Source organism: Harpia harpyja, chromosome 8 (assembly GCF_026419915.1).
Source record: "Harpia harpyja isolate bHarHar1 chromosome 8, bHarHar1 primary haplotype, whole genome shotgun sequence".
NCBI lineage: Eukaryota > Metazoa > Chordata > Aves > Accipitriformes > Accipitridae > Harpia > Harpia harpyja.
Window position 1 is genome coordinate 14,405,400 of NC_068947.1, and position 26,493 is coordinate 14,431,892.

The 26,493-nt window shown below is 42.3% G+C and overlaps 1 protein-coding gene across 5 annotated transcripts; it reads right to left on the reverse strand.

Moving 5' to 3' along the window:
- Positions 1 to 853: 853 nt before the first annotated feature.
- On the reverse strand, positions 854 to 24,772 carry KCNJ15 (potassium inwardly rectifying channel subfamily J member 15). 5 transcript variants are annotated; one of them, XM_052794946.1, is made up of 3 exons: positions 23,295 to 24,772; positions 21,154 to 21,240; positions 854 to 2,983 (listed from the first exon to the last, which is right to left on the reverse strand). In XM_052794946.1, exon 3 carries the CDS (start codon positions 2,965 to 2,967, stop codon positions 1,837 to 1,839), a length of 1,131 nt encoding a protein of 376 aa, XP_052650906.1. In that variant the 5' UTR covers positions 2,968 to 2,983; positions 21,154 to 21,240; positions 23,295 to 24,772; the 3' UTR covers positions 854 to 1,836. The 5 variants fall into 5 exon arrangements, with proteins under 5 accessions (XP_052650906.1, XP_052650905.1, XP_052650903.1 ...); XM_052794945.1 differs by lacking the exon at positions 21,154 to 21,240; XM_052794943.1 differs by lacking the exons at positions 21,154 to 21,240; positions 23,295 to 24,772 and adding an exon at positions 4,975 to 6,107.
- Positions 24,773 to 26,493: the final 1,721 nt, after the last annotated feature.

The following is a 26,493-nucleotide window of genomic DNA, read 5'->3' on the forward strand; positions in this document are numbered from 1 at the left end:
ATCAATAATTTAAACATTAACATCCTCTATATGTGGTTGCAAATGAAACCTGTGTGACAACACAGCATAATACCACCTGGAAATTCTTTCTAAAAATGCTAGGCGGGCCCTGCAATTACAATGGTTTGAGAAACCTTGCTTGTATTGTAGTGGGTAGGGAGCCTTCTTCGATTAAGTTGAGTCTCTCTTTTCAGACAATTACTTGGATCTCTGACTTCTCACACAGAAGAGCTAACCATTTACATGAGCAGTTTTAAGCCTCTCATGGTGCCCCTTACTACCCTCCTACCCCCCCCTTCTTCTTGACATTCATTCTTGGTGCCATGGGCATCTCTGTGCTCAACTTGCTGCGTGCCTCTTTAGGCACCAGGCTAGATTAATTTATTGTATAGAGTATTGTATGGCAGACTGCAGGACTACATTCCACGAGGCCACGTGGTGCTGGGAAGCTAAGCACAGTAACAGTAATTGTAATGATGCCAAAAGTCCTTTCATCACTGCAGGCCTTGGTGGCTCTCAGGCCAAGACCTGGCCCACAGGCCCAAAACTCATACTTAATACAGCTTTTCCTTGCCAAAGCTTTAGAGGAGCAAAATCTCTAGAACTCAGAAAGCTGCCAAAGTGATATGAGTCAGAAATAATTTCTAAGTCCCATTAAAAAAACTGAGTTATGTATAATAGGCATGCTACGTGGACACCACTGCTACCTGGTTTGCTACCCATAACCTGACCACTTTAGTGATCTGCTGAGTCCCTGGGTTGTGTGCGGGATGCAACTGCCTACGCCAAGCACTCAGCTTTTTCTCCGAGGTACCACACCCTCTCCCCGTGCCACAAAGAGATCAGGAGCTGCTCAAATTAAATTCCTTTATTAATGGAATGGTTTTAATAGACCAAAAATGAAATGGATGAAAGGAATGCTTGTCCTTTATGGTTGCCAAAGAAAGTAAATGTTGTCTACAGACTTTATACAGCTTTCTTTTAACCAAAATTAAATACGGTCCATAGCAAAGCAAGCAATCTGTAGAAATGTATTGTTATGCTGCTATTGCAAACTATTTACATTGGATAAAAAACAGGTGTCTCAAAGCCAGCTTCAACCTTAGTTGATTACTGTAATGATTCTGTGTATCTCGCCCTCATCTCCCCTTTTTGCTATTATACATAAATCGGGCATTAACGAGGTTAAAAAAGTGAGTGATCACAAAACAATCGCAAAACGAGCTCTGAGTAGCAGAGACAGAGAGTGAGCTCCCTTCCTCACCACCCAGCACGACTACTCTGTCACCCTCCTTCAAGATTTAAGAAGGAGTTTATAACCTCCCTACAGGCTCTTCCCACATCCAACCATTTGTATCTCCAATCAATTTACTTTCAGTGCCAGGAATCCCCACTAAGGCAATAGCTGGTATGAGAATATACATTTTAAATATACGTATTTTAAAGGAGCATATTTTCTTCTAGCAGTACGGTGTGCTGTCTCTGTGAATCCATGTTCACAGTAAAACCATGTCAAATAAATATTTGAAGGAATCAGCACAGTGCATCCAGTTTCACTTTCCAAACGGAAAGTGGTGTGTCTGCTTTTAGTGGTGGTATAAGGCAGAGACTTAATACAAATCCAACTCTGCTAAGTCACGATCATGAACAAAGAAATCCTGCCTAATTACAAAATACTTGATTAACAACTCAGCCAAACAAAGGGATAGGTTTACTATACACCAAAGCTATTTGCTGAAAAGGACTTCACTGCCGGTTTCATAGCAGACATACAGCACAGAGATTATGTTTTTTCAGTTTGCGAAAAGAATTAATCAGAATAGTTTGTCCATTCAGTCAAACATTGCTCTGCTGCAACAACATCGTTCTCAGTTCCCTTTCTCTTTGATCCTCCTGCCTGTATTTCTCCTCTAGTTTTTGTTTTTCAGAGTCCATACTATAAAAAGTGGAATCTGTGCTTCTCCTAATCTTCTCAAACTGACTGAAATCCGCAACGTACTTTCCATTTGGAGAGAGAGAAACCACAGGCACGAACTCGTAGCCCCAGTGGATCTCCTCGGGGATGTAGGAAGTCCTGCTTTGGCAGACAGCGCTGGTGGACTCCACCGTGGCGTTCAGGAGCACCACAAGCTCAAAGTCCTTCTCCTTGAGATTTTGAGGTGTGAGATCTCTTAAAGGGCTGCTTTCATCCAAAATATGGTAGAAGGTTAAAGGCAAAATGAGAAATGGACTCTCTGAAGAGGAGTCAACATTGAACTTGACACTGGCTTGATTCAGCAGGATCCGCTCCCCTTCTTTGGTTTCATATGTTTGAAGAAGCTTCCCAGACAGCTGACACTGTATCAGAAGGCTCTTCCTCATATTTGCTACTCTGATCACTAGGCAAAGTTCTCCATTGTGTTTAGTAATGACGGCACAGTGGCTGAATTTAATAGTCTCTGCCCTTTTTTTAGGTCTTGCAATTTTGGCCAGAAAGGTACCTGTGATGAAGATTTCAATCAACGTGGTGATGACCAGTTGGGCCACAAGTAAGAAAATGGCATGAGGACACTCCTCTGTAATGAAACGAAATCCATAGCCAATGGTTGTCTGTGACTCCAGGGAGAAGAGGAATGCCCCAGTCAGAGAGTCTACGTTCTTGACACATGGCTCACGCTTTGGGGTGAACTTGTTTATTTCTAAATCACCATGAAGGAATGCAATGGCATAGTAGATAACTCCAAAGAGGAACCAGGTCATAACAAAAGTAGCAGCAAATAAGGTGAGTTTGTACCTCCACTTCATGTCTATAACTGTAGTCCACAAATCTTGAAGGTAGAGTAGGTAAATGCCATCGACTTTGTCTATCCGCACATTGCTGTGACCACTTTTGGACATCACACGGGGTTTGTGTGCCTTAAGCATGGCAGTGTCAATGCCTCCGTTAACTAGTGGGACGCGGGACATATTAATCTTTGTGGTTTCCATTCTCACTGCTTCAGTCCTAAGGAGAGAATAAAAGAAGATTGTTACTTAATGAAATCAAAGCACATACATAACTGATTCTGAAAAGCATTTGATGGAGAGAAGGCACAAACATAATCTAAACACAGCAGCAGTGAATAAAAACAATTGGAATATAAAGTTACCATCATACAATATCTGACATTACAAATAATTTGAAAAAAAAAAAAAAATCATTCTTTGATTCTGGTGACTGCCAGATATGGAGAAGTAAGTTTCTTTTATGATAGCCTGCAAAAGAAATTTGACAAAGCTGAAATTTTATTTTAGTACTTTATTTCTGTAAAATGCATTAAATTTTTTTTCTTACGTTTCTCTAGAGAAGAGGCTCTTTTTGATTACTGAGCAGGTTTTCTTTAATGCCCTGAAGAGAGACATCTGATCAAAATTAAAGTCGCGTCAATGCTTGGTTTAGAACGCAGATCCAGCACACCACCTCTGTCTCTTCCTGCGACGGAGACAAAATGAGCCAGACCAGCTTTCACTGTGAACAATTAACTTCCACAAGTGATTTACTCAGTCGGATCTGGCTCTTTGTTACAAACTTACAACTAACCTAGAGGGAAACAAAGCAGACCTGAACACATCAAAGTCGAGATTTGGAAAGGAATATTTACACCTGAAAACACTTCGAAGATGTTTGCACTGTACAGCACTCCGATTTTAAGCCGTCTAAGGAAAAAAAAGGAGGCAATTCACAAAGTCAGCATTCTAGCCGTGGGCCCTGACCTGCGCGAACCCAGCAATCATTGGACCACCCGACTCTTGAAGTTTGTTTACTGTGCATCAGTCCGGATGGAGAATAAGTGTGCAGACACTCAGGACTGAACAAAGCCCACAGAGTGAAGCAGAACAGTGCCTGTGCCAGTTTGATGAGGCAAGTAACAAGACCCGGCTTGCAGGACTAGACAATGATTACGTAGAGCGAGGACAGTGCATGTTATAGTCGTTTCCAACAACAAAACTTCCTGCTGACAAAAACAACAAAGAAAGAAAACATCCCATGCATCCTTTGTGCTTTGGCAGGTCGTACAAAAAGCATTGTTTTGTTCCATTGTTTTCCTCAAAAAGAGCCTTAAGTAAGTGATTCTTTTTGGTGAACCACTGAAAAAAAAAAAAAAAAGAAGAACGTCTTCCTTATAGCTACTTAAAAGAATTTTGCAGGAAGTACAAGATATATTTGTGGTACACACATGTGCCAGTCCAGGACATCAGCATAATTGCTCACTGAAGTACCTTTCCTGTTATGTCAATTAAGGAGAATTTTTGTTTATGACTATACCCATCACACTGTTGCAGGCTTTCTGGGAAAGAGTAATTAAATTTAACTCCCATTAACACCTGTAGCTCATTCCAATTTTGGTTTAATCACCAACATTTCTCTCCCATAGCCAAGGAGCCATTGCCATATATATATATATATATATATATATGAAAAAGACAGGAGTGCATCAATGATCCCAGTAGGAGATTCCTTATGTGACAGTCAAATCAACCCACAGTGCGCAGCATGTCCGGATAATAAACAGGAAAAAACCTTCAAGTGATCTGAAAAAGAACAACAGGAGGAAATGGGGGGGGTGGGAGGAGTAGGGGTGGGAAGGAGCATACATGCAACTGCTCTTTAGGCAAACTCAAAATCAAGCGCTACTGTCAGTGTGTGTTAAATACAGGCAACCTCTCATGGGAAAGCTTTTAGAAAAATGCGTACCACTTAGTGAAGAGGCTCCATTCCCCACACCGAACCTCACCCTGCATAAGCTATGTATATAAAATGTATGCAAAACTCTGTCCCGAAATAAGTACACTTCTTCTCCTCAAGCACACTTCCCTTTAGCTATTACTTCCAGGCACAAACATTACGTTGTCAGAACAAATTTCCCTGCCACAGATTGCTAGGCCAGGAGATAGCTGGCGTTTCCAATCCAGCGCCGGGGACACAGCCCCATCCCATCCCCCTGCTCAGCCTACCTGGATGCCTGCTCCTGGGAGCAGCTCCCCAGGGCTGCCGGCTCCTCCTCCTCTGGAGGCCACAAGGATAGAGACGGACAAGGCTCCACCTTCCCTCCTCGGTATTCCAGCTGGTGGGCTTTTGCTGGTGGGGCAGGGAGAGGGCTCGCAGGCTCGGCAAAGAGCAGACTTACCTGGCCGGGGTCAGGGGTGGCCCAAGGCAAGGGGTGCTTGGACAGTTGGCACAGCACACTCACCATGGCTTTACCATGCCCAAGAAACACTGGCTTCTGCACAAGTGGTCGGCATATGTGCAGTAAATATTGCATGTTTGGGATGCACTGGGCATGCTGTGCGGAGCGGCTCTGCCCCACATGCACTGCGGCTCTGATACTTCCTTCACATGCCAGACTTGGTACGTGTACACTGCACCATTCGTCTGCAGCACCAGCCGGGTCCACAGTTTCAACCGGCACAAGGGCCTGGTAAGAGTTCTTGCCCCTGCCTCTGCTCTGCCCTGAAATACATTGTTCCCTGTCCGGGAGAAACAGAGAAAATCCTCACACTGCTACCTGCTGCATTTCGAGACCTGGTGGAGGACACCTAACATCACAGACACACTGACATGCCATAGCAGAAGAGTTCCCCCCACAAGATGGGAGGTAGGAAGGTGGTTGCAAGGCACAATGTCTTCCCCGGGCTACGCCAACAGAGGGACAGCCACAAAATTTGCCATTTGAGGCTTAATCTGAGACGTAAAGTTTTGCTGCAGCCCTGGGCAATGTCTGGCACGCTCCAGACTGTTTCAACTCACAACCAAAGCCGTTTCTCACTGTGCCTCTCTACTGTCCACATGTGTAAAGTTCATCTCCACATGTGAGGTCAGCGTGGCAGAGCTGTTAGTTTTGGAGTCCGCCATAGATGAAAGGGGCTGTATCAGAGCTCCCCTATCATCTTTTGTGTCCTCCCTTGATTTGTATTTCTGTATGTGACAAAGTTACTCAGCTTTACAGTGATTTCCTGAAATGGATCCCAGCCAATTTCTGGTGCTTTTTTTGGTGGTAGGGTATTTTTTGTGTTGATTTGCTTCCTATTTTTTTCTCTTACATCACTTTTTCCTGTGTGATCCTGAATTCCTCTAGTGCTCTTTTCCTCTCCAGGGAAATTCATCTTGGTTTCCTTTCCCTGCAGAAATACTTCCCTTCTTCTCTGCCATACTGATACGGGAAGAGAGGATCTGTCATACCACCTTGGAGCAGCACTGCCTCTGCTCCCCTCCCTTATTGCTGGCAGCAGCCAGCAGCAGTCATCTGGCAGAAGAAACTCTGATGAAACCAACAGCAGAACAAAACTGGGCTTCAGAGGAGAGTTTTCCCCTGCCCTCCGCTTCCCCACTGTTTCCTGAGTGAAGTGACCAGTACAATATCCCACGGTAAATGATTTGTTGGTGTCCGTGTGTATAAAACCCATGTTATAACATCTGCATTACTATTTCCTTATACCTTATATAGGCACCTCAGATGCTCTGCACCTTGACAACCATCCCCAGCACCTCAGCCAAAAGATTTTGGTTTGGTTGGTTCCTACTCCTTTCCTGCTAAATCAGAAAGCACATCTACCACAGTACATTAATATAAGCAAACAAGCCTGAGTAATAATAGTATACATTTTTAAATTAAAAGAACATCTACTGTCCATTAGCTAACTGATTTTACACTGATAAAGTATTTTTTATTACTGTAAAAAAAACCTCTACTCAAACTGTAGCTGCAAATAGAAGTGAACTGAAGTACAGTTAAGGAAACAGATACTTCAAAAGGGAAGAAAATGAAATTGTCTCAGACTTGTCTAGCACTCTAATGTCCTATGAATTACCTCCTTTCCTCACCAGCCCTTCAGAACAGCCAAAGGAGACTGCCCATCAGAGCACATGCTGGTAAGGAAGTTTAGTGCAGACAAAGTCAATATAACATAGAGCTACATACCAAACCACCAACCATGAATATCTTGATGTTAAGGTAATTCCAGCAGCCAGGGATATAACAAGCACGTTAACACTGCTTCCAGAGACCACATTATCAAGAAGTTGAAGCCAGCTTGCATACATGCAAAAATGTTCCTGTTGCATGAAGCCAGATTTGCTTGTGCAAGATCTCTTTTGGCAGACAACTGATTAAAAGTGTACAGGAGCATGACTTGTTCAAATGGCTTCAGCTGTTTGCTTTTTTTCAAATCAGATATCCTTTGCCACTTGAGCAAACCCTCATGCACACTTCACTACTACTCTGATACAGGGGCAAAACTTGAACTGTTTTTTCAACCAGCATAAACCATTAGCAGGCTTGGCATTAAAAAAATGCAGGGCTGTGGAAAGAAAACATTGAAAAGAACTACATAATCTTTAGATCTTTCCTAGGTCTGATGTGGTTCAGTAGGTTGTAGAAGTCCCTCCTGAATTCTCAGCGCTCTGCCTAGCATGAACACCCTTGTCCCTTTGGGCAATGCACCAGGTTATGCTGCACAATTATCAACCAGCAAAAACCTCCTCTGTAGCTGAATTATGGAATAGAAAAGCAGAAAGCAAAGGTAGAGGGAGGGAAGCAGTGGTTGCAAAAGGATGCTTCATCTCGGCCACACGCTGCAGTATGCAGTCATACAGCTGGACACTGCTACCCTGGACTTCGTAAAAGAGTCCTCCAGTGCTAGGACTGATCAGCGTCGAGAGTGGTGATAGGCAGGCTGGCAGTCAGTCATTTTGTGAAAGATGCTGCCTTTAAGAACTAAATGAACACCTTTTTATTTTCTTTCACAAAAGGACTGAGCCAAGAGAACTGTAAATACGCCCTCAAGTCAAAATCTGTTCCCAAAGCTGTGCCTTCAGCTTCCCATCCCTCCGTAGAGCCACCCATCAGTGCAGGGCAGCCCAGTGAATGGTGACTCTCCCTGGGCTCGGGCACCCAGGAGCCGGTGGAAGCAGAGGCACGGCCGAGCCCGTAGGCAGGGTAGTGTCCGGGGGCTGCAGAACTGACGGCGTCGGAGGTGGGGGTGAGCAGCGCGGTGCGGGAGCTAGCGGCATGTTTTTCATCACTCTCGGCAAGGCCAGGGCAAAAACCGTTTCCAGACCAGTGTTAAGAAAGTGAAAACCCAAATCCATCTTTGTCTGTCCTAGGCTGCCTGCCTGACATCTGGCCATGGAAGATGAATTAAAGCTGGAGAAGTGTCATGGTGCATTGTTTCTAAGGGAGTTTTGTTCAGGAATCTTGTTCTTTCCAAGGGCAGGATGTAAGGTTTTGCAGTAACTGTTGATTTACGTAGATGAGCCTTGGAAACTACACTGATGCAAGCAAATAGAAAAACAACCAAGCAGGCAGAGAGAAGGCAAAAGATAACTCAAAGCTTATTGAGGTTAATGGAGAAGCTCCCAGTGATTTCACAGGTCTCTGGATCAGGCCTCCAAGTGGAGAAAAAGCACATACTGCTAGCATCTGAACAGCTAACACACTGCAAGTGAGCTGTCTGTCCTTCGAAAAACCTGCCCGCCAGGCTCTGCCCTAGGGTCTGTGGGTGAACAGGGCACTGGGTCGTGCAGAGCCTTCAGTCTGGGAACCTTCAAATATGCCAAAGTCTTCTTTCAGAAAGAAGTAAGTAAACTGATCAGTTTCTGAAACTGTCCTTTTTGTGTTCGGTAATATGGTTTATACAATGCTGCTGGAAAAGAGAGAAAAGTTCCCCAGAAACCTGTTCTCCTCTTTTATTTTTACAAATGGCTTTTCTTCAGCAGTGCAACATTCAATACCTTTGAATGTCTCCCTTGCTGGGGTATTGTTGCTTCAAACTCTATTCTATTTCAAACACTTCATTAGCACAGTTAAGCATTTAAAACCTGCCTCTGCTGTGATGCTTTTCCCACCCACTAACCCTTTCCTCATTCTTGCTGTGCAAACCTTAGCTGTCTCTTTCTACCCGGGCAAGTCTAAACAGACTCTCGAGAGCCTGTCCTTTCTGTTTCTGAGGAGCTGGGTGCCAGAACTGCTCTGCAAGGCTGAAATGGACATTATTGTTGCATTATGCTTATCAAGCTCATACCCTGTACTTCCACTTTCATTTACATCTTTGACCTGCTGTAGGAACATTAGTGACCCCTTACAGTAGGCCTCCAGCACAGGCAAACATCTCACAGCAACACCACAGAGAAGGAACTGAGCTAAGGGAGGGTGGGAGTGATGTCCTATCCCAATCGACATTAGCAGTCAATAGTAAGGCCAGCACTAGACCTTTAGAGAGCTTAACACCTACTGCTGTCCTGTTTTGCAGTCACTGCCACTATTTCTTCACTCTCCCTTCTAGGATGCCTTTGGGGGCTTTCAGGAGCTACATCCTGTCCTTCTTTCTCCCTGAGGTGTTTCTTTTTTCCATGAGGGTATCTCTCGTTATCCTGTTTTCCCTTATTTTGCTTAGAAGCCCATTCCCTTCTTCTTTCCCACTGTCTGTGAATCAAAAGATCCAAACTAGTTGTTGTGCTTACACCACCACCAGAGGAGCATGTAGCCGTGGCAGCAGAGCTGTTTCTCACAAGACTGCACACTGTTTTATGTTCTGCAAGTATCTTACCGTAGGTTTACAGCACCTATTCCTGACCCCTCCGTCATATGACTCTGTTTTCAATGGTTTCAAATTTTGCAAGGCTTCAATCCTTTGGGCTGAGGTTTTCCTCAAGACTGGTCACAAGTGAACACACTTTTTTATTCATTGTTTACTTAATGTGTCAGTCAAAACAAAATAGCCATTTCCAAAATCAAAGCCAAGAAAATATGTTTTGGGATTTTTCTGCGTCCATGTTAAGACAGTTTTGGTGTCTTTTCCTTCAGGAAGGTAGAGTGTAAATGCATAAGCAATTCTTGGTGCAGAGACGGAAGCTCACACTCCCCATGGCCAGCTGAGCACCCTAACAGCTTGGCCATAGAGTAATGTCAATGTCTTCTTGCTTTCTGGCCTTATAAATCCTCATCCATAGAGTGATGCAGCTTCATTAGGAAGTGCAGAGTCTCCCCTCCCTATCTACCCAGTTCCTTATTAGTGAACTCCCCTGCAAGGGTGGAAATGTGGGAACAAATTGCCTCAGACACAGGGAGGAGTCTCACCTCCACCTCCTTCGATGGTCAGATTTGGGAACACAAGTGGCAGCAGCCACACAGTTCGGGGAGCCTTGCTACGCAGGAAGGAGGTTGAGAAGTAGAGAAGGGGGTATGTTGGGAGAAGATTGAAGAAAAGCCAAGGAATGCCTCATTTCTGGCTCTTCTTGCTTAGACACAAGATCAACTAATCCATTTGGTGTCTTATAGGGTGTTTTGTGGCATGCCCAAATGCAGAGCTGCTGGGCGCCCAGCAAAATGAGGGTCAGAAATGGAGACACCTGTACATGTCGAGCACTTCCAGCGCAAAACAGAAGCTGGGCAGGGATTTTCTGCAAAATAGTTTTTCACTTAGTCAACTAAGGCCTACCTAAGTCCTACTTAAGTACTTAACTCCCTTTTGGGGAATGGGCCCTTTGCCAGCCAGCTGCTCCAGCTGCTGTGAGAGTGTGCTTTCACACAGCCCCCACTGCCTTCCCCATCCCGGTGTGAGGACAGGCCACCTCGCTGGAGCACGGCTCCCAGGGGAGCACCGGCTGGGCAAAGGCACCCAGAGCGGCTCTCTGATTTCAGGGCTGGGGCTCACGGTGGTTGAGTTGTTTGCCCAGAGGCATATTTTACCTCTCTTTATGCTTATTTATATACTGCCTGGTATAAATCACCTGGCTATAATCTGACCGCACGAGCTCATGTGCCAAGACAGTTTCATGTTTCTGTACACAACCAAGGGATGACTATATTTCCTTCTAGTGGTGGCAGCTTTTATAACGATATAGAAAATAATGAGTCTGAACCCATCTACTGCTCAGTTCCTAGGGAAGGGAGTCCCCTCCCAGGTCAGCGCAGAGCACAAATGTACCGGACTGAGCTGCTGCCTAAGTTTGCTGTTACTGTGGTTCCCTGCTCACTGTAGCGTGGCTGTACCCTTGTTTTTTCTTTCTTTCACAGCAGGTAAAGGACAGCACCTTGTTTTTAACCTCTCCAGTACTCACCCATCACTTCACAAGCTGGCAGTCGTGTACTCTACCACTGAATACTAATACTAATGCTAATGCTAATACTAATACTAATAAAGTTAAACTCAGAGCAACTGATTTGCCAATCTGCAGTTAGTTTGAAATTTGCTGCTTTTGTTTCAGACCTGAAGGGTTAGTGGGACAGAAAGCTTGTGTGGTTTCTTTTCTTGTTTGTTTGCTTTTTTCTCCAAATTCATTTCTTGGTCTAATAAAAATCTGGTTTCATTTAAAAACAAACAAGCAAACAAAACCAAAACCAGACACTTACTCTAGATTTTTAATTTAAATTGTCAGCAGGTGGCTGAAAATGAATAGTAATGTGCCTAGTCATGGTTATGCAAGAGGCAGGGAGAAAATTTAGCACTTTGCTGATAGTTCACGAAAGCTGGCTAAAACGTCTGCAGTCTGCCTTCCCCAGGGCCTCTTCTTCTCCCTGTTTCTCAGCTACCATGGCTGGTACATGAAAGATATTTATCAGGCAGCAGTGGGGTATTTCAAATCATTTAGAGTGGTTTGTGCCCCTCTTTCCCTTCTTGGACTACAGATACCCTGAGCCTCAAACCCAACATTGGACACCAGGTCCCAGCACCAGCCTTGTCTTCGCTCTGATGAGCAGGGCCGTCACATCCTGCCTGTATGTTAACCGTACAAGCATGAATACATCCAGTGGCTCAGCAGCTCTCTTTTTAATTACCATTTGCCATGCCAATTCATCGCATGATGCATGCACTGTATCCCAGTCAAGTTGGGGTTTGTTTTTTAATTAGTCATTGCACACCGGGGCTCTCATAGCTCACTGTAGGTGTGGCTGTGAGGTGAGGCTCCCTGCAGGGTGTCAGGCTTCTGCTGTGGCAGATTTTTTAATGTGATCTCTCCATATGAAAGCTGCATTTCCTGTAAATCACAGCACTCCTTTAGCCCATACCACGAGACATTATGCTGGTGGAGGAATGACCTTAGCACCCCACAAATATCCCACTGCATGTACACATTCACAAACACTGCTGAAATAAACATGTTGATAATTTTCCATCTCTATGCAGTCAGTAAATCTCAAAACTGAAATACCAGTCTATGAAAAGAATTGTCCACCAAAAAATTTCTGCGCCTTTTAAATATGTAAAAACCTCAATAGTATTGAAAATAATGGTACGGCTGCAAAAGGCAAGGAAACTAGCAAGGGAAAAAAGCATTTTATTTAAAGGTCTGTATATTGGTAACCTTTTGTTTATCTAGTGCCTAATGTAGACGGAATCAAATCTAACTGGGGAAACAGCACACTTTTTGACCCAGCAGGAAGATGGACCCTGTTACAGTAGTAAAGCTTTTCCTCTGTAACAGTTGCTGGGTCTCTCCTACCTGTATGATGTAGCTGCTTTGCCCTGCTTCATCTAGGCAGAGTAACAATAAATGCAAAGTAACCTGCTAATTAAGCCAAATTCATGGCTTCTATGCATGGCTAGGACATACCAGTGAATTTGGCTGTGTGATTTTTGCAATACTACAAAGCACATTTCCAAGAAAGAAGGATGGGTTTGGCATGGTTTCATCTTAAAACTTGTTACAAGCTGATTTTCTCAGGAAGTTATTTGGTTATGAAGAATTGCCTTACCTGTGTGAACAAGTTCATACTGTGGAAAATGTTTTCAAAAAGTGACTCTTTCATGCTAGCAAAATGCAGCCTGTGAGACGAAGTATCCACTTCCCTCACCCAAACCTAATGATTTTTAAATTGGATGTCTTTCCCTCTTAGGCAAAGCACAGATGATGCTACTGGCACAGCAGAGACACATATAGATTACCTACTTATTTTTTTGATAATGAATTAGTTTATTGTGAATTACAGAGTAAGTGTGGCCAGTATTCTCTTTGAGGGACACAACAGCTTCAAAAATGTTCATTCCTCCTCTGTTTTCTCTGCACTACACTACAAAGATTTCAAATTGCACCAAGCACCCATTTCCCTTGATTGTCCAGGTCTGATAAACAGAGAACAAGTTCTCAAACAAACATTTGGTAGCTACTTAACAAAAACAAAATATTAAAACTTTTAAACGCTGGAAAGAAAATTCAATAGCGTCCAATAAAGTCAGGACATGATATTTCACAGGTGAACATATATATGCACTTACATAGAAATCATAGGTTCATTTTTACTATTTAAAACATTGCTTCATGGTATGTGTGTTTTCATAAATGAGGCATTGCCTATTCTGTAAAGCACAAGCAGTTGCAAATATCGAGTATCAATGTGGAGATTTTGGTGTATCTAGAGTCAGTTGTGAATGCATCTTCTTTTACATACGTTTCCCTTTGTGCCATTATTACCCTTAATAAAGTCTCTAGATCTTGACACAAAACAATTTTCTCAAACAGCCAGTCTCGGACACATCCACAATGCCCAGTAACCGCAACCTGTGACTATGGTCTCGGAGCAAAGTCTTCACCCAATCTAGTCTCCCCTTGAGCTTTGCCAAAGCACTGCCCAAACAGTCACAACGCAGTCCCCAGGGGCCACTGGTGTCACCCTGGGGCTCATGCAACCTGTCCCTGTCCTCATCTCTATCCCTGGCCCCACTCCCGTCCTGGACCTGCTGCTGCCCCAGCCAAGCGCTGCCTTCTCACTGGTCTCATGGAGGGTGGCCACAGCTCCTGGGGGGACAGAAATGGTCATGGGGGTCCTATGAACCATTAAAATGCTGCACTGGTGTGTAAACTGGGGCCTTTCACCTGTCTCTTTGAAGTAGTCAGGGACAAATAAAAAATATCAGTGACACTTTCATGTTGGTGTAGGGTTGCTTATTCTCAGTACTGCCCCAGAGTTTTATTTCAGGGCAGCGATCTCTTTTTTTTTTTTCTGACCAATCCATGGATGTGGTTAATTTAAGGTTTAAAAGGCTTTTTCTCACACATACACACCCACCCATATATGTTTTCCACTGAAGTCTGTGCTTTTTCCTAGACCCACCCAAATTCCAGTACATAGCTCACTTGTGTGCCAAGCTTTCATACTCTCCATGCAATGAATGGAAAAATGCCCTTTTTTCCACTTCTGCACATTTTGAGGGGAGGAGGAGGGGGAGAGCATGTAGAAGAGAGGGAGGAAAGGCCTCCAGAGGAATTTAGTTATACCTGTTATTTCAGAGCAGAAACAGGAAAGAGTCCCAGTGTCATCCATGGGAACACTGTTTCTGCCCATGGGTGGAGGTGCATGGGGTCCAAGCCCCACTGCTTGCCTAGGACTCTAAGCTGTCTTTGTGGAGTGCTAAGGAGATTTAAAAATGAATAATTATAAAGTAAAAGTAGCATAAGCTGCTGGCTGGTATGCGTTTCCATTCTGTTTATATGAAGTACTTTAGTAACACTCTTGAATGCATTGATATTTTATGAGAGGGATGAAAAAAAAATCAAAGCTTAATGGTGAAAAACGCTGGGGAGTTTTAAATAGAAGTGATAGTTTTCAGCTGTGTCATTCTGTGCTCCCTTTAATAGGGTATTTCAGGCCATAAGCATCTTGATGAAAGGTGGGGGACTGAGAGCAAAGGGCTCCTCTTGTCACCCACAGCAGCGTGGCAGAGGGAAGGCTGCAGGACAACCACCTTTCCACCTCTGCCCATGCCTTCCCTCCTACAAGGGCTGCCTTTGTAGCTCATGGGGTGGCAGGACCCCCCAGGCCACAGGGAAGGAGCCAGCAAAGCCCTGTTCCCTCCTGCTATTGCATCTCCAAGGTGAACCCCAGGGCTGTAACAACATGCAAGCACCATGCAAAGCCTTTTCCATTGCACTCGCCTCCATGGGGATTCTCTGATATCTGGTTAAGACTGGTCCCCCTTGATTTCCTCTTCTCAGTGAAGGCATTAATAAAGTCTCTCTGACTTACAGAGCCACCTAGTTTCATGAAGCTTGTTGGAACGTAATTTCTGAAGCCTCTGTTCACCTGCCAAGTTAAGTTGAAATTAGCCTGCGGATTTAAATATGTGGGTTGTTTTGTATCCCTTCGTTTTGAGGGGATGGAAATGAAAATATGCCAGGTTAATTACTTATCCTTTCCATCAACAAAATGTTATCATTGTACAGAACCTTATTGCCACTCTTATATTGCAAAAAATGGAATAAAAAAATATACATTTTTAAGAAAAATCTGTTTCCCGAGTTTCTTGACTGGGAGGTTACACAGCCCAGGATTGTATGTCTTCCAGATAAACTCCCACGGAATCAGAGGGAAAAGAATATTTGTTTTCCTCATTGCTTTCCCAAATTACTCGATCCCTGCCAATTTCCATGACACAGACCCCTCAGTCTGCTGCAGAGACTGTGGCTTCTGAAAGGGAGGAAACAGCATGAATGTACTGGTGCACATCACTGTTTTATTTTCTCGCCAAACCAAAAATATCAAAACAAACAAAAAAATGCAAAAAAAAAGTTTCAACTTTTCTGGCAAAATAAAAAAAAAGTCATTCTGGACTGAAGATGTTGTTTGTTTAAACCAAAACGAAACCTTTCATTTTATTTTGACATTTGCATAGAGATGTGTGTGTGTGTGTGTCTGATTTAAATCAGGTGAGGAAAAAAACATTGCTTGAGGTGACAGATCACAACATCTTGCTTCCACAAAGTCAAAATTAAAATTTTTAACTTTCAAAATTGTTTTCAGACTTTTTCAGTCTAAGCTGCTCTATCTTGTTCACATGAATTCATTATATCTTTCATCTGACCTAAATCTGCATTTTCAGCCCATAAGATTTGGGGCTGAAAAATCTCAGCCTTCTGTAACTGTAAAGACCATATGAGTTTCCTGGCTGGTTCGGTGACAGGTGAAGCTTGTGCAATGAACTACTATTCCTCTTAGGACAACACAGCAGAAGCAATGCCTGTCCCCATTGCTGGGATGTGAGGACATAACCGTGTGATTCACTAGTCATTTTTCTTTGTCCTATAGTTTCTTGGGAACCTCCATAAAAGCTTTGTGGTGCTATGGTACAACAGGCTGAAAAAAAAGCAGTGATAATGTGCCCAAACAAGAAAAAAGCTCATGCTGTTTTTCAAAGTTACTACATTTCCTTATACTCAAAGGAGGTTATTTTGCTTGTTTATTTACACATACCTTATCTTTATGACTGTTCCTTTATGAACCCATGTCATTTCAAAAGCTCCGCAGTCTTTTACAGTTGGGAACTTGGGAAGGTCTAGCTTTGATCACTGAAGTAATTAGACTGAATAGAACATTGTTCATGTTCTGCTGAGAATAGTTTCCGACTACATTCAGAATACCACAAACTTATTTTTAAAATTCTACAATATTCAGCAACTTCTACCTTGTTTTTTGTAAGTTTTACAGATGCCGTGAATTTCAGAAGTCACTTTGATGTTTTCCAAGCAGCCTGATTTATGAGAACAAAAATACCACCATTCCCCAATTACTTTCTGTCGCCTTGTTATAAGGCTTGATACATCAATGGAAATATAGTCTGGCGGAGGAGACCAGGCATAAAGAATAACTGGGGTATGAGGAAATCAACTACATCTCCCACAAGAGATCATTCTTTCAGTGGAATAATCAAACTTTTTGATCTCTAACCCTCTGTACTTTTCCTGTAATATTTAATTTAATAAAGCCTCCATTTTCATTGAAAAACACACTTGATGGAAAATGTGTAACTAGACCTAGTAGACATTTATATGTTATTTTAGTGCTGTTTATGTGTTATTTTACTGCTATTGAACAGAATTCATATTTTGCAGACAATTGCTAAAGATAAGTGGTAGCAAAAAGTAGCTAAGCAGACTATGAATATATCAATTGCAGCAGCCTATTTCAAATGGGGTTAAGATAGTGCCATTGCTGAAAGTCCCAGAGTCTGACTCCACTAGTCAGATGACAGAAAAAGCCTTCATTCACTGCTCTGGTGACACGCTGTCAAACCCAGTCTTTCCCCAAAGGACATTTCCTTTCTGAAAGCACTTCCTCTGCTCCACTTTCTCTATGGTTCAGACTTCTTGTCTGTAGGCAGCTTGAGGCCACAGCATCTCCAAAATCCACCTTTTCTTCAAGTCCAGAAGTTCAGTTTATTAATTAACCATTTCCCAATGTGCCTCTTGTTCACAGTCTTTCTCATCTGTTCCATGGCCAAATGACTGAAACTTCTAGGGCAAAAATCTTACTTCCTTTCTGCTATTTTGACCATAATTTTTCCCTTCATTAATGCAAACAACTCTTTCATTACTTCATACCCATAAAGCTCACAGCCTAACCTTTCCACAGCTACTGCCCTGGCCCCCATAGCTCTGCTTGCTTTTGCTCTTTGTTGGCATGTCATTCATCTTTCTCATCAATGCCTACTCCTTGTGATTTTTTGCTCCCTTCATGTTTTAGACTTCTCTTATGCCATCCGATGGTAGCTTCCCATTTGACATATATGAAATTCCCCCTTTTCACAGTGCAGCTCAAATCTCCCTCACCATGCCTAACCTGCCATTCAGCAAGATGGAGCTAGTAATGAGTTGAAAAAAAGATTAAACCAGGGCCATCCAGTGGCATGTATTGTCTTAAGCTGAGCAAAGCTGAAGATCAGAAGTAATTTCTGTTAATAGCACCTGGAGTTTTAGGAACTTGGCAAATTCTGAAGTTTTGACCAGTGTGTTCTTCTGAGGCTGGGGAATGAGGATCTGGTCCTTCTCCCAGCTTTTTTGCAGATTTCAGTGTTAATGTTTGAGCTCATATAGTATGTATTATTAGCAACATGCTTAAATCAAAGTTTCTAGTGAGAACCCAAAGGTTATTGACTTCTGTAGTACTGTCAGTCTTTATGTGACAGCTTGGGTGGTTAACAAGTTTCTTAAGATCATATAAAGCAATCAGAAACAAAAGCTTTTCCTTGATTATGTAATCATTATTTATAAAACCTAAAGAAGTATTGTAGCATTTAAAGACATAGTGTCCCACTTTTACATCTTACAAACCAGAAATATATCTGCAAAGGCAGAACCCCACATCAAGATGCAGTAGGAGGATATATCACTGGAGTTGCTCCACTGAAATGTTTTCTTGGATTTCTGCACATAAACACTAAGAAATGGTCTTAAAATAAGATTTTATGTTCCCCCTCACCTGAGACCTTACAAAGGGGAGGGAGATTTACTACCAATAAATATTATTCGGGGTTATGATCAAGTCACAGCTTCGGTAATTTTGACAGGAAATTTGACAGAAATTTGACAGCTGACAGGAAAAGAAATGAGCACTAAATTTTAGACATTTTTGTTCCAAAAACATATATTTAAGGGTCAGTACATCTTTGGGGTTGTTTTTTATTTGTTGGTTTGGTTTGGGGGGTTGGGTTTGGTTTTTTTTTAAACTGCAACAACAGAAGAGAGTAGGAATGAAGTTCAAGGACCAGGCACTCCTCAAGACTTGGGCTGAAGCACCGGTACTATTGTTACCTGTACTGAGGACAGGGAGTGAGGCTTGTAGTCTTAAGTGTATTGGCATAATTAGCTCAAGAAGAGAAAGGGTATGGGGAAAAATAAGATATATTATTAGGATTCCTGGCAGTATGACAGACGGTTAGACCTCTGCAAAGCTATCTGAAGTATGGCATAATTCTATGAATTTTGCTTGTTGAAATCTGTTCTCACAGATGAAACCAAACAGACCTCAACTTGGAGCTCATCGTATGATGCCACCAGCTGAAGAACCCCTTCTGGCCTCTACATTTCCCATAGCAGTGTGAAAGGGCAACAGTGTGAACGAGATCCAGACTTGAAGCCTTTTGTTTGTCCATTATACATAGATAAAAATAGCATTGTTAGTTTTCCCACACCTGCCTGAGTTGTGTTCATTCACCTCTAGTCTTGTGGAAGCATTTTACACTGCAGGCCATTTCAGTCTTTGTCTCTTTTTTGTTCCTTGACAAGAGCTTTCAGCACCTTTTACGTAGCACATTTCACAACAGGTAACGGACATATCGAAGGCCAGCACCCATGAGCTGACGTTCACTATGTTTATTTATAACTCATAAACGGAGTCCTTTGTAACAATTGACTTTCTGCCTAATCTTAGGGAAAGAGGAGTTGTGATCTAAAACCATTAATCTGGGAACAGTCAAGAGACCAACTACCATGTACCATAGAGGCCACCAAGTGTGCCAGTTAATGAAACTCAATATGGTAATAAAATAAATTGTTGCCTTAGAAGTTTTTCTTTTTTTCATCCTAAGCTTTCATATTGTTGCAAGAATGTTTTGTCATTTGCCTAAGAAAATGAATCAGAATCTCAGGTGCTCTGTATCATTCAAACACCTCCTCCCATATGCTGTTACACCTTTGGTGTGCGACTGAAGTCCAGCCTTGCTCAAGGGCTGTGAAAGTCACAGAAAGCACATCTTTGCTTATCCTCCCTCAGTCCTTTTATCCATTGCTGCAGTACATAGAGTTGTGGTTTGGATGCTTATTGTGGAGAGAGGGGACTGTTGATAGGTTTGGTGTTGTAGTGTTTGAGGAAGGAAACTTCCAGGAAACATTAATTCTGGATAAGGCAGCAGGAAAATGAAACCTGTTTGCTTGGGTGAGAGGCTGGAGGGGGTTCAAAAGAGGACAGCTGGCATGGAAGTTTCCAGGACTAAGGGTAGGCAGCTTTGGGTGGGATCATCGCTAAGCAGAAAACAAGGGGGCACTTATGGGGACCTTTACAGACAAGGTCAGAAAAATTCAGAAACATTTTTTTGGTTGACATTTTCTTTGGAAAATATTGACTGAAATAAAAACCTTTTAAGCAGGAAGAATTTATTTACTGGTCAAAATGTTGGGAACATCTATTCTATTATATGTTTTTGTCAGGCTGTGTAATTCTAGTGAGGAAAAGGGGAAATTTTGATCATAATTTTTCCCTTTTCTCTTCATCAGTTCATGCTAAGAATATACCTTTTAAGTCATCTAAGTAGGTGTACTGTTATACATATTGCTTCATTACAGATTACAGTAATTTATTCAACAGATCAACATTTTTATCATATAGCCTCAACACAAAAGTGCTAACTGTAGATAAGAAAAAGTTCATAATGTAAAACCAGAGAGGTATCCTGCAAGCTATGATCTAACTAAGAGTGAATCACCTCAGTTAAAGCAATGGAGATTAAATTAATCTAATCAGGCCATACTATTGTTCCAGTCAAAACTTATTTTACTTTATCACTTTTGATTTACAAAGAGAAGGTGGCTTACCTAGGCTCTCTAAGCACGGACAAATCTAGCTGACAATCTCCATGAGAAAAACAAACCAGAAAGGAGTCAAGTGTGGTTTTAAAATGTACCAAGCTCCAGTTCCCAAGCTTTAGAGCTCCCCTCCACCTTAAAAGCCAGCTAAAATGCAGTATGCCCTGAAGGTCAAATTGCAGGGGCTACTTTGAACCAAGTGGAAGAAAGACATTTCTTAATCAAGAAGCCCTCCTGGGAGGCAACAGAAAGGCAGCTGGCTCTCATACCTCAGCAGACACAGTGCAGGGAGGGAAGGGGCTTTGCAAGTGATGAAATGCCTAGATCAAAATGATCAAATGTTCGCTACTGACACCTGCAAAGTGAGCCAAATCTCCACAGCAAGGAGGCCAAGGGGATTCTTAAGCCTTGGTGACTAAAAGCTTGCAAGGCTTCCCAGTATCCCCAAGGGTGTCCTGCAAACCTAGGGAATCTGCACAACACCATGGTACTTCCCTGAGGTACATGCTGGGTCCAACCCCTGTCCCAGCTTCAACCTTTCACCAAAGGCAGCCCAGGGTTTGCAAAGGGCTCTGCTCAAAGATGAAATTTGCCAAAAAACTTTCTACCCAGAGGGTAAAAATGACTGCAGATGTGTTATCCCAAAAGACATGCCTACCCTCTTTATGTCCAAGCATTTATTTTGTCCAGTAAAAGATGATAATACTTAGAGCATTCATGTCGTTGCTTGCTCTCTTTCTGCCTGACCATGACCTCTAACTTGCTGTGAACCTCAGAGTGTGCTAGTCATGCAAAGACAATTTCATACGCTTAAGAGGAGGGAAAAGTGCGATGGTTCTTACCTGCCATTTTTCTTCCTTCCTCCAGCACAATTAGTAATGTATCCACTCTTTTTGGCTGCTCTCCATGTGTATTTCACACCATTCAGGCTAGATAGGTATAGAATGAGCAGGCGTTTCAATTCATGCACAGCCAGTACAAGGGAGCTACTTTTTTCAGCTGTGCCCTGTTCACTCCAAGAGCATGCACATGCTTAATGCCAAGCTATTTACCATATTAAAGGTACAAACACACTGAGTGTTAAAGTGATCCTCAAGCCTGTGGTAACTCATTCAAGTAAGCCATGAATGTTCTTTCATCCCAAGGGGTTAAGCACAGCTCAGCAGGAAGGTAGCTTTCAAATATTTAACATCTAGTGAATTTGTTTGGACTGAAAGGTTGATTTTAACTGATACTCCAACCAATATTTTTTCTAATTTCATATACACAGTATAGCCAATAAGGTAAAGACTTTTCCCTCCATTAAAAAAAAAAAAAAAGTTATCCCATAATCTGCTTTGTTTTTCCTGGAAGCAGAGTGAATCAAATTTCAAAATGTTCTGAGGTTCAGCATGCAAAACAGTTAAGTTTCTGTTTTTCTTGGCCCCTCACAAGAGTACCACATGGTACTTCACAGCTTTGGTCTCTACCTGTTCCCAAAGAATACAGCCTGTCCCTGTGAACTATGTGGCTTAGGAGACAGAAACAGGAGAGGAGGAGGGAATAATCCAGACTGCTTTAATGAAATCTGGACAAACAAAAATTTCAGCTCCAATCAGGGCTGTGGGTTGATGGCTTGTTTGTTTCATTGCATGAGGAGCCAGGATAAAAAAGAACTATTTGTTTTCATTTGAAATTCTATAAAAAGTAACAGAACTGAAGTATTGTATGTATGTTGGAAAACCGAAGCCCAAGTCATCTGCTGCTGTTTTTGTCTCTAGGCCATGCCTCATTTACTGGGATTAAATTCTTGGGGAAGTTTTTGGTCTCGTCTACACTCTGCTTTACAAAAGCAATGCCAGTTTGCACTGTACAACCAGCAGTATGTTACATTCCAGGCTTGTTTCCCCCCTCCTGTAAGCTGATTATTAGAGAGTGCAGAGAGCATAGTGACATTTTACAACCAAGGAAATAAAGACGACATTTCTGTAATAAAAAATAGCCCCCTTTCCCCCTCAATTTTAAAAAAAGAAATTGCAGGTAATAATATCACAGGAGAACACAGACAATAGGCTTGGCAGATTGGTGAGAAAGGCACTGTGATCAGAAAGACCCTAGAAATGCCTCTAAACCCAATACAGCCAAAGGCAAGTGAGGAAACAAGGTTAGTTAAAAAGTCATGTAGATACTCCTGGTTCACGAAGGAAAGCTAGCTTTGTTCCTTTTTACAACCAGCATGTCATGGAGAAAAAAGGAACTTATCTGTAAATCTCTTTACAGCATGATCCCTATGTGAAAATAAAAGGGAGGCAAAAACGAGCTACACTGAAGTAGAGGGGAATTTGTACCACAGGCTCAGACTGTGTTTACTGAGGATAAGCCAAACCTGTTGTAAACAAGTAATATTAAGACACATGCAAAAGTTGGAAGAAAATGCATAATGTTCTCCAACTCAGACATGTTTACATTCTTTATACCTACCACAGAAAACTTACATAATCTTTTCTTATACAGATAGGTAACAGGGACTAGATAAAGTTCTAGGCAAGTTTTCCCACTATGTCAATGAAAACTGACTTCTGCATTGAAAGAACAAAAGCTGACTGAAAGATATGCTTCTAAGACCCTAAAAAGCACTATGTATTTCTATGAGAAAAAGTCTCTGGCAGGCAAACATTTACAAAGTTAGGTACAGTATCTGACCCCCACCCCAACTTATAACAATATCAGCCACATATACATTACAAACCTCACATTCAGTAGCTTGCATCAGTGGAAAGACCAAACCATGACAGCCTTTGCTTTATCATCGCTAAACTGCCTGTATCTCAAAGTTCGCAGGAAGGCATAATCTTATAAATATTTTTATTTTACAGACAGTTTCTAAATTTTTAAATTACTAAAATAAGAGAAAAATAGGAAAAGAACCTACTCATTAGCTTTCAGTTCCACAGTTTCCAAAGCACTGTTAAGCATGTATGCATTTTTGACAAATACCTCTTACCTGTAAAAGAGCAATGTTCAGATTCCTTACTAGATGTTATCGTCATGACAAGTCAAACAATCTTTTTTATAAAAAGTTGAATGTCTTTTCAATAAAGCATGTGTGCATGGTTTAAAAAAAAAAAAACAAAACAAAACACAACCCTCAGAGAGTCTCCCTTCCCACACTGTCAGTCAAAAACAAGTTGGAATAAGTCTGAGTTGGAATTACCTGAATAAAGAAACTGGAGAGAGGGAGGGAGGAGAGGGAGGGAGGGGGAAAGAGAGAGAAAAAAAAATAGTCCAAGAGGAGACTCAGTGATGTCAGCAGTATGTCTTAAGGAAATCTACAGCTGAGCCCAGCAAACTTTATAACTACATAGCACTCGACACCCAGTTACGTGGTAAGCAAATACCTGCTTAAGAGGAAACTGATGTACTTTTAAAGAACGTCAGTTAATCTTTGAAGAAACTTTAGCCAGGCTGATCAAAGTCCCTTAAAGGCCTTATTGCTTAAATAAATAAGGTTACAAGTGGTTGTATAATGCTAAGAAAAGAGTAAGAAGAATAAAAAGTCAACATTATTGATTACCACTTTCCTGTTGGCAAAAGGGAGGCTGAAACTCATCTGAAATAAATTCATACTATGGTTATAACACACTGAGCTGTAGCGGCCACGGACGCAGCTGAAATCCCTGACCACCAAAGTTTCCAATCTGTTTAGCCACAACACTCTTTTCCTTTGATGACTTATTCTGGGTTTGCTTCAGTGCCTTTCTGCTCTTGTTTCCTAGATGCAGAAAGCACAGATTGTGCTGATTTGAACTGGGGAAAGTCAGGTACCTTGAACACAGCGAGGAGGAGGTGTGGATGCTTGCAATCTATAAAACCTGTACACTGCCATTGGTACCACTCTGGTATTTGATGGGATTCCCAGAACTGAATGCAAGCAGCAGCAGTGAAAGGGAAGTCACTGCAGCACTAGAAAGGCTAATGTGATAGCCCTTGGATATCATTCTTCTGTGTCCATATTCCCAGGGATACGGCTTCCAGGAATTACTTATATCAGTAAGCTAGTCCAATACACTTGTAGCTTAGCATCACCTGCAGGGACATCCCATGGGCCAACCGATGCCAGGTTAACTTCATTCCCTTTTGCTTGGGGGAAAGAGGAGATCAACACTTGGGTTGAGTGGTTTACTAACAAAACTCTGGCCACCCCAAATTCACAGAGAACACATTAGCAAAAGCAAAATCTCTCCTTTTCTCGGCAGCATTGGTAAACAGACGTTTAAATGCCATTAACAGACATTAATAATGTTGTGTATGCAACTGTAGGAAACTAGAGGCTGGAATTCTGCCGTCAAGTGGTCAAGTATGTAGGCATCCAGGCAGTGCCAGTAGGCAGCAGCTGTTTTACATTTAAAAGGACAACAGTTAGATGTGATTTTTTTCACTTTGCCAGAGACTAAAGAATTTCACACGACTTGGATTGTTCCCCAAATCCATGAACCTGTTGCACTGGTATCTCTTTCTCTATATTTACTATGAGGGAAATGGCAACAGCTCCTATCAGTTTTCATTATATATATATATATATATATATATATAAAAAATGCCTGCGAATGTCTTTTTCTGCTTTCAGATAAGCTCTTCTGTTTGCGGAGCCCTCTGCAATGTCATGGGATGAAGCACCTATACTAGAAATTCTTTTCCACTACCCAATTAAATTATGTTTAGCTGTAACTGAATTATGCATTATTAAAAATCCCCAACTACAACTTCCCTCTTCTTTCTTCTGTCAAAGTTTGGGAAACTGCCCCAATCATAACTGTATATGAATATTCAAATGTGTTAGTCCCACACATCCCCCAATTCAGCATCCATGGCAACACGGTGCCCATAAAATCAGCTGTAGTGTGAGGGGTCATTGGGAGAGCATAATACAAGGATATGCTCTGAATGATGCATTTCACACTTTGTGCAAACACACTGCATTGCAGTTTTTAACTCCTGTGCTGTTTTGCTAATACCCTGTGGATCCCTATCCCATTCCGGAAGACAAACCAGCAGAGCAGAGGGTAGAATTTAAGTTGCATGGGCATTTCCCAGCTTTGCACGCTTGACTTGAAAATGTAAACACCTTTCTTTGAACACAGTTTTCCATTCATCCCTTTAGCAGAGAGTCCACGGGTGATAAGGGCTCTTAGCAGGAAATGATGACTACAAAACCTCTCTCTCAGGAAGCTATGGAGAGGGTCCAGAAGATGACTGAGTTGACTACACTGCTCATGGCCATACAAAGCGATCTTCCAATTTCTCATCCCCCATTTTCTCTCTGCTTTAACTGTGCTGTCCCTTCCCCACCTTTGCAACATCTCTGGTGCTTGTCCAACCCCCTCAGTGAATCCTGTCAGCTTACTAAATCAGACAGAAAGTGCCATAGGTTACCTTTCTGCCAGTCTAGTGATCTGAGGCACCTCATCTAGAGGTCACCTGAGTTTGGGAGCTCCTACAAGAGGAGTAAGAGGAGTGCGTGGCCAGCAGAGGAAGAGCAGGACATGGGTTACCACAAGTCAGCTGCCTGCCAATAGCAGTCTGTGCTCAGCTCTTACTCGTCCTTTATTACAAACAAACTATCTTAAACAAGCGTCATTTCCTGGTGGGTGACCACATGCTCCTGGACTGTTCCCACACTGCTGCTGAGGCAGGCTAAAAGAAGAATATAATTTGTTAGTTTGTGCCCTCCAAAACGCATAAGCTCACGTGTTATTTCTAAAGCTTTGCCTCAGAACCAAAGCTCCTAAACCTGTCTCCTTACAGCAACAACAGGTAAGAGTTCAAAAGTTTGGGCTAGATAAATTGAAATACTTATCCAAACTTCTTCAGTCAATAAAGCTGAGCAGGAAATCCCATGATGATAAGAGGCTTGCTCAGGGCATTTTCAGTTCTTGTGTTGGCTCTGGATGGAGTTAAGTTAGGAAAAAAGACAATAAAACTAGAATCCCTGGCAGAAAAGTTAGTCCTACACATCAGATCTGCACCTCCAACTTATCCTTGATCCAAAAGTCAGTTCTTCTTTTACTGAAAAAGTGCTTTGGGCTTCTCATGTGAAGAGTGACCCTGAGCTCACAAGGATGTGCACAGTGGGAATGGGGAAAAGCCACAGTGACACTTCAAGCCTTATCTCTTTTTCTCTGTTCCTGTGAACCCCAAATTCA

Bases quoted from the DNA above. Each gene is read 5' to 3' on its own strand.
- KCNJ15 (XM_052794943.1), bottom strand. From the start codon at position 5,282: ATGCAATATTTACTGCACATATGCCGACCACTTGTGCAGAAGCCAGTG. The intron at 2,984-4,974 runs GTAGGCTGAGCA...TTCTCTCCTTAG, and splicing joins TCCCAGGAGCAGGCATCCAG to GACTGAAGCAGTGAGAATGG.